This window comes from Anomaloglossus baeobatrachus, chromosome 1, assembly GCF_048569485.1.
Source record: "Anomaloglossus baeobatrachus isolate aAnoBae1 chromosome 1, aAnoBae1.hap1, whole genome shotgun sequence".
Taxonomy (NCBI): domain Eukaryota; kingdom Metazoa; phylum Chordata; class Amphibia; order Anura; family Aromobatidae; genus Anomaloglossus; species Anomaloglossus baeobatrachus.
In genome coordinates this window covers 584,127,715-584,142,143 of record NC_134353.1, presented here as the reverse complement: position 1 = coordinate 584,142,143, position 14,429 = coordinate 584,127,715, and the positions used below count along the sequence as shown (strand labels likewise).

The following is a 14,429-nucleotide window of genomic DNA, read 5'->3' as shown; positions in this document are numbered from 1 at the left end:
CTCAAAGTTCAGAAGGTTGGTATCACCATAATTGCATTGATACGGAAAATCATGCTGCTAGGTTATTTTTACCACACAATGTATGATGTAAAAACAATTCCCAATAAACAGAATTGTTTTTTTCTTTTTCACAATTTCACCGAAGTGGTAATTTTTTTCCCCTTTCCCGTTTTCCAGTACACTATGTGGTAAAATTAATTAGGTCATTCAAAAAGTTTAACTCGTCCGACAAAAAAAAAAAACAAGTCATCATGTGCACTCATGTTTTAGGCTCTGCCTGCAGTATGGCAGATGAAAATGTGCATGGGCAAGTCGGCAATGTGTATGCACAGAGTTGCCAAATTTCCCCTGACTATGTGGATGACGCAGGAGGCCTCATCCACGTCAATCAGAGGAAAATGACGGCAAATCAGCGGTGGAGAGGAGGGATAGATGCCGCAGGACGGATTGTCTAGATTTACATACAGCGTGGGAGAATATAAAAAGGTTCTTGGGGAGTATACAGTCAGGAGATACACCTTTATGGAACACAGCACGGGAGCTCTGCTGAATGTGCATACTTGAAAAATGTAGGGACAGGTTTCCTTTAACAAGTAATACTATGTAATGACAAGCTTGCTTGTGTACACACCTGCTCGATTATCTGTCGAACTGTATTTAGGCGCACTATTCCATTTGACTTCTCAGAACCAGCATCTTTAGGTTCAGTCTCTGCAAAAGTTAAGAGTATGTCAGCATGTTCTAAACATTGATAACACGTACACACATGGCCCATCTACCTAAATAACTTACTGGCTATGTGAAATAAGTCTGGATTATCTGCTGCCAATTTTTCCATGGCTACATCGGCTATTGGACCAAATACCACAACAGGTCTTTTAAATCCAGCTGTAACAAGAAAACAATGGTAGTGATATCCCAGTAAAATTTCCGATTACAGAGCAGTTACCCTCACCAACTGAAAAGCTGTCTGAAAAACAACTCCTATTCTGCTTACTTCTGCAAGTGTCAGCCTGCATCCTGGCATCACACCGCAGCTTGTGGGCAAATATTTACTCATTTTCTTCACACTTTATATACCATATACTTTTTCTTAGCTCATATCACTATTTTTGTTGATCTAATATACTGATTAGGATAGTGTCTGTTTTACCAAACCTGGTACAATATATTGTGTGCACTTGCCCTAATTATATATATATATATATATATATATATATATATTACACACCAGGGAGTCTTACTTGTTAGTGTATTACATTGTATATAATATCCATTATACATATTGGTTGTTTTTTTGACACTTATGTGACATTTGCGATATCAGTTAATTGTTTACTATTATGTGCTATATAATGTAACATCCTTTTAATCACTTTCAGGTTATTCATATGGATAATCTGGCTTTTTACATACTTTCTATTCCTTTACTACCTCAATACATATTGTGATTTTCCCTCTTCTATAGCGTGCTTGCCATCATCATCTGGCCGTTTCCCATTATTTTAACCTTTTCTTCTTGCATTTTTAGCATTTTTAAATGCCACATATTTCATCTAATATGATTAGATGAATAATGGTTGTTAGTGCACATTTTTCTCTCTTTGTGATTTTTGCTGTGATTATAGGCTTATTACTGTCCAGTCTTTTCTGCTTAAACTATAAAGTGGCTCTGGTATTTTTTTCAACATAAAAATTGGAAAATAAGAGTTAGTACATTCTATTGTTTAAAATACAAGCCATGCTTCAAAAAGGTTTGATAAAATTCTATGCAAAGATGAAAAATAAAGATAGATAATATTCTCTACCTTCTCGCAGCATAACCTTTTCATAGGAAGGAAATTTGGTGCTGATCCAGGACATTGAGGCAAAATCATCACGACCCTTCTTGGCATTCTTCTTTGCCCCAGCCCTTTGGGCCCGGTTCTTCCAAAAATCTGCACGGTCCCCAGCTGCTCCTGTTCTTTGTGCATTCTGTATACTTGCCAACTGATCCGCTCTGAAACATTAATATTTATATTTACTAATCAGAAACCTTTTTACAAGTACCGGTTATCTTAACACAGCACATTGGAGACATATGGCATCGAGTGTCATTTTTACAGCGCATTATGAAACGATAGAGCTTCAGAGTCACACGAGTTGGAACAATCTCCCCTAGTGTTTTTTTTGTAAAATTTACTCGAAACTGGCATTTTCTGATTCATTTCCCACAAATTATTCATAGGGTTTTTTCTAAAAATAAATTACAAATAAGTATAACAACAATGTGACAAGTCTTCTACATTAATTTTCTTAATGGGGTAATTGCCACACCGTATACTTTGGCATAAAAGCATGAACTTATCAAACAATTGGATTAAGGCCCTGTGCGCACTTGCCGGTTTTTGCCGCGGATTTCCTGCGGTTTTGCTGCATGTTTCGCTGCAGAAAATGTTCATAACATCTCTGCAGTGAATCACCAGCAAAACCTATGGGAAAAAAAAATGCTGTGCGCACTAGGCGGATTTTGACAGCTGCATGTTTTGCTGCGGGAAAAACAATTGCATGTCAATTCTTTTCCGCACGTTGCTGCGAGATTTCACTCAATTGACTGCCATGTAATCGTGAAATCCCGCAGGGAATAACGCAGGCAGCAAATTCTGTGCGGTTCATTGCGTTTTCCTGCGTTATTCCCTGTGGTATTTCGCGGTTTACCTGCGGTAATGTACATCGCTGCCTACGGTTTGCAGGGAAGTGATGTCATTATGACAGCAAGAGGAAGCGGAGCAGAGAAAAACACACAGATCACAGACACAGACATATAGAATACACATAGAAAGCAAACAGAAATATAGAAAAAAAACAAAAACACGTGGGCTCCACTGTATATTTACTGTCCAGCCGAGGTAAGCACACAGCGGCGGTCCGGTATTCTCAAGCTGGGGAGGGCAAGGGGCAGGGTTAATGTCCCCCGCCTCCCTCCCACCTCCCGCAGCCGAGAATATCAGCCGCAGCTGCCCCGGGACTGTCGCATGCATTATGTGGCAGTACCGGAGTGTCCCCAGCTCTTCTAGATGCCGTGGCGATCCAGGTAATAAAGAGTTAATGGCGGCGAATCGCCGCCACTAAGTCTAGGCTTGATCATGGCAGCGTCTAAGAGACAGCTGACATGATCAACCTGTAAGTAAAGTGAAAAAACACACACACACACACACACACCGAAAAATCCTTTATTTTAAATAAAACACAAAAAAGCCTCGTTCACCCATTTATTAACCCCCCCGAAACACACAGCTCCGACGTAATCCACAGGTCCTGCGCTGCTTACATCCAGCCGCGACTGACACAGACACAGGCTGAAAGCAGCCTCGCAGCGAGACAGCAGAGGTAACCACAGGGCATTTCCCATGGCCGGTAATGTGAACTCACTACCGACCGTGAGAAATGCAGCGATCTGTCCTCTATCTATCCCTCTATCTATTCTTCTGTCTATTTACCGTATTTTTCGGACTATAAGACGCACCGGACTATAAAAGACGCACCCTGGTTTTAGAGGAAGAAAATAGGAAAATAAAACTTTAAGCAAAAAAATGTGGTCATGACACACTTATGGGGCGAGGATCTGCTGCTGACACTGTTATGGGGGGTAATGTCCCCAAATTCTCTACTAAAAGGTACCCCATCCTGGTAATGATCCTCCTGCCTTGTATATGATCCTGCTCATATACCCCCATCCTGCTCATATACCCCCATCCTGCTCATATACCCCCATCCTATTGATATACCCTCCATCCATCCTGCTCATATACCCTCCATCCATCCTGCTCATATACCCTCCATCCATCCTGTTCATATACCCCCATCCTGTTCATATACCCCCATCCTGTTCATATACCCCCATCCTGTTCATATACCCCCATCCTGTTCATATACACCCCATCCATCCTGCTCATATACTCCCATCCTGTTCATATACCCCCCATCCTGTTCATATACCCCCCCATCCATCCTGCTATATGCCCCCATCGTGCTCATATACCATCCTGGTATATGGCCTGTATCCTATAGCACAGAGAGAAAAAAAAAACAAAAAACGTTTATACTCACCTTTTCCTCACTCCCTGCAGCACCGATCATCTTCCTCTCTGCACCACTGACCTGTGTGTGTGGAGCCGTTCCCCTGCAGCACGCGATGTCTTCCTGTCTGTGCCGATCAGCTGACCAGCACAGATCACCTGACCGGCACAGACAGGAAGACATCGCGTGCTGCAGGGGAACAGCTCCACACACGGGGACGGGTGAGTGCACTGATTCACTGCACCCCGCGCCGATGATGACGATGATGGTGCACGGGGGGCAGTGAATACAGCCGCACATGATCACTCCAGGCTGTAATTGCCAGGGGTGATCATGTGGACCGGCTCTTTACTATGCGCGCGTCCCCGCTCGTCCTCCCGCCCACCTGTCAGCGCCGGCTTCTGTGCTGAGAGATGGGCGGGAGGATGGGTGTGCATATGTAATGAGCGGGCCCACGTGGTCACAGCAGGCTGCTACAGCCTGCTCGTGCCCCTGATGACCCGCTCCACCGCAGCACCTCATTCCCCGCAGCCACAATCAGACCATAAAACGCACCCCCAACTTTCCCCCAACATTTGGGGGAAAAAATTGCGTCTTATGGTCCGAAAAATACGGTATTTATCTATCTACTATCTATCTCAGAAGGAAATGATTTTATTTTTTCTTCAATGTGTTTTATTGCATTGAATGCAATAAAACACATGTACCAAACCAAACCGCACGCGGCAAAACCGCGAGCAATACCGCGGTAAAACCACGGCAAACCGCATGCGGTTTTCGGGTGCGGTTTGCCGCAGTTTTTTACCGCGGGTGCGGTAATCTTTCAATGCCTGTGGAATTTTCTTGAGAAAATTCCATTTTCCAGTGCGCACATTGCCTAAAAAAAAAGTAAGGAAAATCCCTAGAGTAAGTATTGACAAGTTATATTAGATCGATTCCTCCTTTCAACATGAATATACCGTATAAAGCACATCCAGAACAGATCTAACTCGCACGCATTCCTTGTGGGTCCAATTATTTATAGTGATAAACAATTTCATCACTTGTTATGTGATTTCAAGAGCTTTAGGTCAGTCTAAGGTAATATCTATAACCGGACAGCATCCTCACAGACTGATCCCTGGAACGCAAAGCTTCTACATATGACTTAATAAATCTTTATACTGGTAAACCCTGCAGAAATTAATACTAGTGACAGGCAGAATTAGTAACTTAGCTACCATATATTATTTTATTAAAAAGCTCCCCATATTATGACGGAATGTATTATCCCAATTATACTTATAGCCCTTCCAGAAACCAGAATCCTTAATATAGCTGTATAACCAACACAAATCAATGTGAGGCACCAAAGAAGAATGCAGAACAATTGATCGACCATCATCTAGGCTATGAGAGGACAATCTTTCTGTCTTTGATTTAAAAAATACAGTTATGTATATATCTGCATAAGCCAATCAATATTGTAGTATATGTGGATAGTTTTATTAAATTTAACTTTTTTTTTTTTTTAAAGGGAATCTGGCACCACATTTGACCTTGCTAAACTTAATATGGACATACAGGTTATAGAATGCGGAAAAAAGCCATACCTGTATGTCTCATATCAGATGCCTTGTGGTGGATAAATTAACTTTTATCCCTTTATGTAAATAAGCTGTTCCAGGCTATGGGGTGGATGCTGCCTGAAAGATAACTCCGCCTCCAGGGGTTATTTTAAATAAAAAGGGCGTTACCAGTGTGAGAAGCAACTGACAGAACAGGAGAAATTAAATTTGTCTTCTTGCAAACACATTTTTTTCAGCTCCCCGAGCTCTGCTTAATTACAACAATATTACACTATAATATAACATATACACTGTGTGCCTGTGAGATGGAGGCTGAAGCGGAGAGGCACCTGCAGAAGTGTCAGTTATAATCACACACAGCTCTGCAGTGAAAGCAAACAGCAGCCATCACACTGGTAAAGCTCCTTATACTTAAAATAATCTCTGGAGGCGAAGTTATCTTCCAGGCAGCATCTGCCCCATAGCCTGGAAGAGCTCATTTACATAAAGTGGTAATAGATTATTTATCCACAATAAGGCTCTGATATCAGACATAAAGGTATGGCCTATTTCAGCATTCTATAACCTGTATGCCCATACTAACAGTTTAGATAGGTCAAACTAAAAGGAAGCAAGCAAGTTTAGCTAATAGAAAAAATAAAAATAAATAATATTTATTCATTTATATAGCACTATTAATTCAACAGCACTTTACATACATTGGCAACTCTGTCCCGATAGGGGATTTAATTTGTGAGCCCCAATCAGTATGTTTTTGGAGTGTGGGAGGAAACCCACACAAATATGGGGAGAACGTACACACTCCCTGCAGATGTTGTTTTAGGTGGGATTTGAGCCCAGAACCCCAGCACTGCAGGCAGTGCTAACCACTCAGCCACCATGTCACCCGATTAATTAAGACTTCCCTGGTGTTTTGAGGTAGTGGTAGTGGAGGATTTAATATTTGAATGAAGTGCTTGTTTAACTCCCCATTTTCTAGAATTTATTGAGTAACTATCATTTTATATTTTCATTTCATAAATCAATAGTGCACATGAAAATGAGCAACTTTGTAATATATGTTATCAGAGAAATCAGTGAAGACTTTACCATTACTGAGATAGGAGATGGCAGTTGGTGCTAATGAGATTCTATCAATTAGAGGAAAAAATCTGTACAAAGGCTTAGTAGTTTGAAAAAATATATAAATTTTATTAAGTGAAAAATACATATAACATTACATATTAAAACTTGTAGAGACAGGTGATGAGTACCACTAGATGGCGCCCTCACAGCACACTGGTATGCAGATGGATATAGCAAGACAGCTCAGTGGCCAAAAGGTCACATAAAACAACCAAATGGCATCATAATAAAAGTCCACTGACTGGCAGGCATGAACCGTGCTGCAGCCATAACTACTAAACATCAATATCCTTGTTTTGTGCAAATATAAATACAAGCACAGAATACCTGATCACAAAAATCTAGCATACCTAGAGCGTGGTGTGAGAGTCCAGACCCGACCTATAGGTTTCGATAATCCTTCTTCCAGGAGTGGTCTCAGGGTAAAAAGAAGCGTCCTTATAAATAAAAACCGTCCACTCATAGACCATGTAAGTCCGGGCCAATCAGAATAGACCTATTCAATCGGAGTCCCCCAAACTCCCTTTTATTAGCATTTATCATTGGTAGACAGCCTGAGATGCCGTGTTAGGCTCCGCCCCCATGATGACGCGGTACCGGAAGTCTCAAAGTGTAGGCACCGCGTCACCATCCAGGAGGTGTGTCCACCCCTTTACTGATGAAAAGCCCGAGATGCCGGGTTAGGCTCCGCCCCCATGATGACACGGTACCGGAAGTCTCAAAAGTGTAGGCACCGCGTCACCAGCCAGGGGGTGTGTCCACCCTTTCATTGATGAAAAGCCCAAGATGCCGGGCTAGGCTCCGCCCCCATGATGACGCGGTGCCGGAAGTCTCCAAACGTAGGCACCGCGTCACCATGTCCACCCTTTCATTGATGAAAAGCCCAAGATGCCGGGCTAGGCTCCGCCCCCATGATGACGCGGTGCCGGAAGTCTCCAAACGTAGGCACCGCGTCACCATGTCCACCCTTTCATTGATGAAAAGCCCAAGATGCAGGGCTAGGCTGCGCCCCCATGATGACGCGGTGCCGGAAGTCTCCAAACGTAGGCACCGCGTCACCAGCCAGGGGGTGTGTCAACCGCGTCATATAGTGGAGTGGACATGTGCCGCACCATCTACCCACAAGGGCTCTTAGATGAGTATACCGCATGTATCAAAGTGCCATGGCAACCAAACAATCATGGTAAATCATGCGTCAGCAATGTCCCCGTCATTGATAAAGGCTACACCTCCCCCCCCATTGATCCACATCTAATGTAGAAATACAGGGGGCGATTCCCAAATGACGGAGGCGTATATATGACTTATAAAGCAAGTGGTGTGTCAATCATACAATATAGAGAGATACATCTTTTTTATACATGTACATCATAAATATCACAATATAGCTTAAAGGTCAGAACGATGACCAGTACGTCAGTGTCGGCACTAAATTGCAGCACATGTACACTTCATTGAAGATATGGCTATCATTTGTTCCCGGTTAACCATTTGTGGCGCGCGAGCGGACGCCCAGGAGGCACCGCACCGCCGCGAGCGCGTCCGGCCACTGCCATGGCGATAATATCACCACGGGTGCGGTCATATGGACGCGCGCACGGAGACACAGAACAACCAGGGCGAGCGCACGCGCGCACTGGTGCCGAGACAAATGTAGTCTCTAATTGAAGGGGGGGGGGGAAAGAAAAAGGGGGGAAAGCGTTGGGGGGAGAGAATCCGAAAAGACCCACATATAGGGGAGAACGCCCCATATAACGCACATATATGTTTCAAAAGCCCTATAAAGAAGACATATATTTAATAAACAGAGTTATATCAAATGTATCCTAACAAATATCAGGTAAAACGGTCTATTCTGATTGGCCCGGACTTACATGGTCTATGAGTGGACGGTTTTTATTTATAAGGACGCTTCTTTTTACCCTGAGACCACCCCCGGAAGAAGGATTATCGAAACCTATAGGTCGGGTCTGGACTCTCACACCACGCTCTAGGTATGCTAGATTTTTGTGATCAGGTATTCCGTGCTTGTATTTATATTTGCACAAAGCAAGGATATTGATGTTAGTAGTTATGGCCGCAGCACGGTTCATGCCTGCCAGTCAGTGGACTTTTATTATGATGCCATTTGGTTGTTTTATGTGACCTTTTGGCCACTGAGCTGTCTTGCTATATCCATCTGCATACCAGTGTGCTGTGAGGGCGCCATCTAGTGGTACTCATCACCTGTCTCTACAAGTTTTAATATGTAATGTTATATGTATTTTTCACTTAATAAAATTTATATATTTTTTCAAACTACTAAGCCTTTGTACAGATTTTTTCCTCTAATTGTTACAATCATTTTCTGTATATGGCTTTTTCCATATGCTGATTATGGCACGAATGCTATCGTGTATTATGGTATTGGTTGTTAATATGATTTTCTGTGTATTTTCACAGGTTTGTCCTATACCAAGCATGGTTTACCGGACCAGGGATATTTCCTGGAAACTTGCTTGTAGTAGAGGTTTTGATGGTAACCTACCTGATGGTAGTGGTACTGAACCCAGGGGACGCATTGAGCTGCAGAATAATGTTAAGCGCCTTCTGCATAGGCGCACGAAGGTGTGGTGGAACAGGGCTTTCCTCGAGGGATACATTTCTAAACAAATGGTCCCTCGAGGATTAAGGATTCAGGTATTTCCCTCTTTCCCTGTGGAGGATACGACCTTTATTAGCAAGTGGGAAGAAGTCTGTTCCACGGGTTCACTTAAACTCATGCAGTTGTTGGTCGGTCTGAACTCAAAAACCTTGGAGGAAGTGGAGAAAGAGTTAGACATCACTTATTCGGAGTTGAAGGCAACCTCCACGGCCGAGGAGATTGCGACTTTTGACTCAGCGATGGCAACCAGTTCTGAGGAATGGGAAAAATCCATTAGAGAGACGCACTCTAAAAAAATTTGCACGTGACATGACTGATTACCAGCAGCTAAAGGTGTACAGGTGGCGCAAGCCAATACCATGTTTTGCACGTGGCAGGTCGGTGTCGGTGTCCTCGGTCTCGTCTGCGGGCGGTGTGTCGGATCAGTCTCAATCTCCTGTGACCACGCGTTTTGGGAGTAGAAGAAAAGGGGAACAACTACAACAACCAAAAACGACCGGCAATCAGAACAAAAGACCCCCAGGGGTGGGTAAATCGGTCAATACCCCAAAGGTAATAAATCTATCCCAACATAAATTTTCAGCCCTAGACAATGAGGTTCTAGCTAGGGGCCTTACCTTCTCACCCTGTTCACGATTTGATCCATTTACAGCCGTGAAGGATCTACATATCTTTGGTCGAGCACTGATGTTGAAGAAATGGTTCCATGACGACGACTTATGAAAAATTTTTCCAACAGAGAGCGAACAATCTGCCCTACGTATCTTGGAGGAGTTGTCTGAGGAACATTCTTCCGGGGCTCCAGGTAAGATTCCTTCACGGCTGCGGATCAAGTCAAAAAAATTTCCCCCCTTGTCGGCCTGTCCTAATGTAGACCTGTTCGTGCGGCTCGTCTCCGAGGAATTTTCTAAATTCCCCACTAATATTTATAATGATAACTTAACCAGGGAGGAGAGGAGCTGCATTGACAGGATCAGGAGATCAGAAGATATAGTAATTAAACCGGCCGACAAGGGCGGAAATATTGTGGTGTGGCCGTGCACACCATGAAAAAGAGGCATATAGACAACTTCGGGTGAGTGAGTGTTACCAACGCCTCACTTTTAATCCCCTTAGCAAATTTGTAAAAGAACTACATTGCCTATTGACTGAAGCTGTTGATTGTGGGATCATAGAGAGGAGACTGTTCGATGCACTGACTCTGGATGAGCAGACGATACCGATGCTGTATCTGCTACCTAAGATACATAAAGATGTAAATACGCCACCTGGGAGACCGATTGTGTCGGGTGTGGGCAATTTTCTTGAACGTGTATGCATTTATATCGACTCTTTGCTGAAGCCTTTAGTTGAGTCTCTTCCGTCATACACAAGATACACGAGTAGTTTTCTACAAAAAATTGACTCCATCTATGTGGGGGAGGGTTCCCTGTTGGTCTCTTGCGATGTCGAATCGCTCTATACGAGCATTCGACATCGTGACGGACTACAGGCGACTTCATATTTTCTCTCAATGACCGGCATGTCTGGGACTGAGAGGGACTTTGTCATGAAACTATTGAGTTTTGCCTTGACTCACAATTTTTTCTTTTTTGGGGGGTCCCTGTACCTGCAGCTCCAGGGTACAGCAATGGGGGCGGCCTTTGCGCCCTCATATGCAAATTTATTCCTGGGGCTGTGGGAGAGGGACCTTCTCCTGTCAGATTGGATGTCATCGGTGGACAGCGTCCCATTTTGGACGCGGTACATCGATGACATCTTTTTTATCTGGCAGGGGACTATCCCAGATCTTAATTTATTTATACAAAATTTGAATAAGAATGAGATGAATATACGGCTAACTCATAAGTACAGTGACACGTCCCTTGAATTCCTAGACGTCCTGGTCATACGTGACACTTCAGGCTTTCTGCAAACGGACCTATATCGCAAAGACACGTCTGTGAACTCTGTTTTACATGCTACTTCTGCCCACCCCGCACATGTTGTACGAGCGGTCCCTATAGGACAATTTCTTCGCCTACGGCAAATCTGCTCTTCAGATTCTGCTTTTGAATCCAGAGCTTTGGATCTTAAGCAAAGATTTCGTGACCGCGGTGTGAGACTGTGACCGGGGTTATCTATGACGGCCGGTATGTCTCGCCCCGGTTGTGCTCACTCCATGATAGAAAGTAAATCCACTCTAGGGTTAATGCTGTTTCCCTACAGGCTGAAGGAAGGGTTAAATGGAAACAGGAACGAGGGGCAGGTGTGCCGGGTGTGAGGGAGTGATCACAACTCTTGTGTTCTCTGCTGGAGGGACATGTATATGGCTGTGGATTTTTTGTTTGGACATTAAACACCGTGTGCTGTGAACCTTGATGCCTGGATCTCGTGTCTTCTGCTGCGCAGCCGACCGCGCTACCTCACATATGGTGGAGAATCGGCGGGCATGCCAGCCCGGTGAGGTGTAACTTCCTTTTCTGGTGATCCGGTAGCACATGTCCTGGATTCAAGCAGCTATACTACGGCCCAAACCCAGCGACGCCATGGAGGACATACTAAGGCATTTGGCTCAGGCTAATGCACAACAACAAGAGGCTAATGCACAGCAACAACAGGTGAATACCCACCTGCTCCAGACGTTGGAGCAACAGCAGCAACAGCACCAGCAATCCTTGAAATTGCAGGAAAAAAGGCACCAAGAACAGATGGTTCTCCTGGCCAAGTCAATCCGTGCCGGACCGGCAGCAACAACCCCGGGACCGGGTGACGACAGCAGCGTCCGGAAAGCGGTGAGACAAGCGTTGCAAAAGATGACCCCGGGGGATGATGTGGAAGCGTTCCTGGCAGTGTTTGAGCGGGTGGCCGAGCGGGAAAAGCTGCCGACCCCCCAGTGGGCTGAGGTATTGTCGCCCTATCTGACAGGGGAACCCCAAAAAGCGTACCTGGACCTCGGTACCGAGGACGCCATTGACTATGTGACCCTGAAAGCCGAAATACTGGCTCGGTTGGGGGTGAATACCTATGTACGGGCTCAGCGGGTTAATCAGTGGTTCTATGAGGAAGCCAAACCCGTACGCTCCCAGGCCTATGACTTATTACATCTTGTAAAAAAGTGGTTGCAGCCTGACACTCTGAGCCCGGCGCAAATGGTGGAAAGGGTAGTAGTGGATCGTTTTGTGCGCACTTTACCCGTCACCGTTCAACGGTGGGTAGGACAGGGTGACCCGAGTACCCTGGACCAATTAGTGTCCCTGGTAGAGCGGCATGTGGCTACGCAGGACTTGATACGGGACACTGAGACTTTGCGTACCGCCCGTCGGTCCGGCCCCTCCAAGCCTAGGGCCAAGGACCCACCACCGACACCGGTACAGGAGTCCGCTACCATCCCGGCTGAGGCCGCGCCCGCCGTTCCTGAGGTCCGGAAGGCCATGTACCCTAAACGACAACTTGTCAAGGGGGTTTCCTTCCCTATTAGATGTTGGCGGTGCCAGCGGGTGGGACATATGGAAGCCCAGTGTCCCCTGACCACGGAGCCCATGGATTGTGGAGTTACCCGGCGGGGTTCAATGTATGCTCAGGTGGTGTGTACCGCTGACCTGGTTCCCCCAGAGACTGAGCCCCACTTGTGCCAAATACAGGTGAATGGATGTCCGGTTACAGGATTGTTGGATTCCGGAAGCTTAGTGACCCTTGTGCGATCCACCTTGAGGGCTAAAGTAAAGGCCACAGGACGTACCGTGGGGGTGGTTTGCATACATGGGGACCGCCGAGACTATCCCACGGGGATTGTCACCATCACAGCACCTTGCGGTCAGGTGCAACATGAGGTGGGACTGCTTAACACTCTTCCTTATGACGTGATCCTAGGACGGGATCTGCCCTATTTTTGGACTTTATGGAAGGGAACCCCTAGGTCCCCTCCGATATTGGTCAGTCCGGGGCCTGAGCCCTACAATCCTGAATCCGGGACACCTGCCGTAGGGGTCCCCATGATAGGGACAGAATGTGAACCCGATAGGTCGCCCCTAGAGGTATTGGCAGGAGAGGCTGAGACGGTCGAGCCCATCCCGGACTTGGAGGCATCCCCGGATGCGTTTGGGACAGCCCAACTCCAGGACCCTACGTTAATACATGCCCGGAATAGGGTGTTAGTAATTGACGGGGTGGCCCAGCTGCCCGGTGCCCAGGTAAGGTACCCCCATTTCGCTCTTAAACAGGATTTACTCTACCGGGTAGATGAAATACGGGGCGTGGGGGTGGAGCAGTTGGTGGTGCCCCAGCCGTATCGCCGGCGGGTCCTCGACTTGGCTCATAAACATCTGATGAGTGGCCACCTAGGGGTCAAGAAAACGCAGGAGCGAATATTGCAAAGGTTCTATTGGCCCGGGGTCTTTGGGGAGGTAAAACGGTTCTGCGAAACCTGCCCGGAGTGTCAGCTTACCGCACCACTGGCCCACTTTCGCAGTCCGTTGGTGCCGTTACCCATTATAGAAGTCCCTTTTGAACGGATAGGGATGGATCTGGTGGGGCCCCTCGTAAAGTCTGCTCGAGGGCACCAACACATCCTAGTGATCGTTGACTATGCCACCCGGTATCCAGAGGCGATACCTCTCAGACATACTGCGGCGAAGCTTATAGCTCGGGAGTTGTTTTCTGTGTTCTGCCGGGTGGGGTTGCCCAAGGAGATCCTTACGGATCAGGGGACCCCATTCATGTCTAAAGTGACCAAAGAACTATGCCGGCTACTCCAGATCAAGCAGTTGCGTACGTCTGTGTATCATCCTCAGACGGATGGGTTAGTAGAACGATTCAATAAAACCCTGAAAACCATGCTAAAAAGGGTGATCTCCAAAGACGGGAAAGACTGGGATATGATGCTTCCCTATTTGATGTTTGCCATCCGAGAGGTGCCACAGGCATCCACGGGGTTTTCGCCTTTTGAATTGTTATACGGGCGACATCCCCGGGGATTGTTGGACCTGGCAAAGGAAACATGGGAGCAAGAGCCCACCCCCCATAAAAGTGTGATTGAACACATTTTAGGTATG

At 45.8% G+C, this 14,429-nt stretch overlaps 1 protein-coding gene across 2 annotated transcripts in view; it reads right to left on the bottom strand.

The window, feature by feature from the left end:
• Nucleotides 1-14,429, bottom strand: part of TJP2 (tight junction protein 2) — a 300,601-nt gene that overhangs the window by 68,124 nt on the left and 218,048 nt on the right. For both annotated transcript variants that reach the window (XM_075317823.1, XM_075317815.1), the window contains 3 exons: nt 1,809-1,999; nt 793-888; nt 632-711 (listed from right to left, as the gene is read on the bottom strand). In XM_075317823.1, the coding sequence (XP_075173938.1) occupies nt 632-711; nt 793-888; nt 1,809-1,999 (367 nt within the window). The remainder of the gene's footprint in view (nt 1-631; nt 712-792; nt 889-1,808; nt 2,000-14,429) is intronic.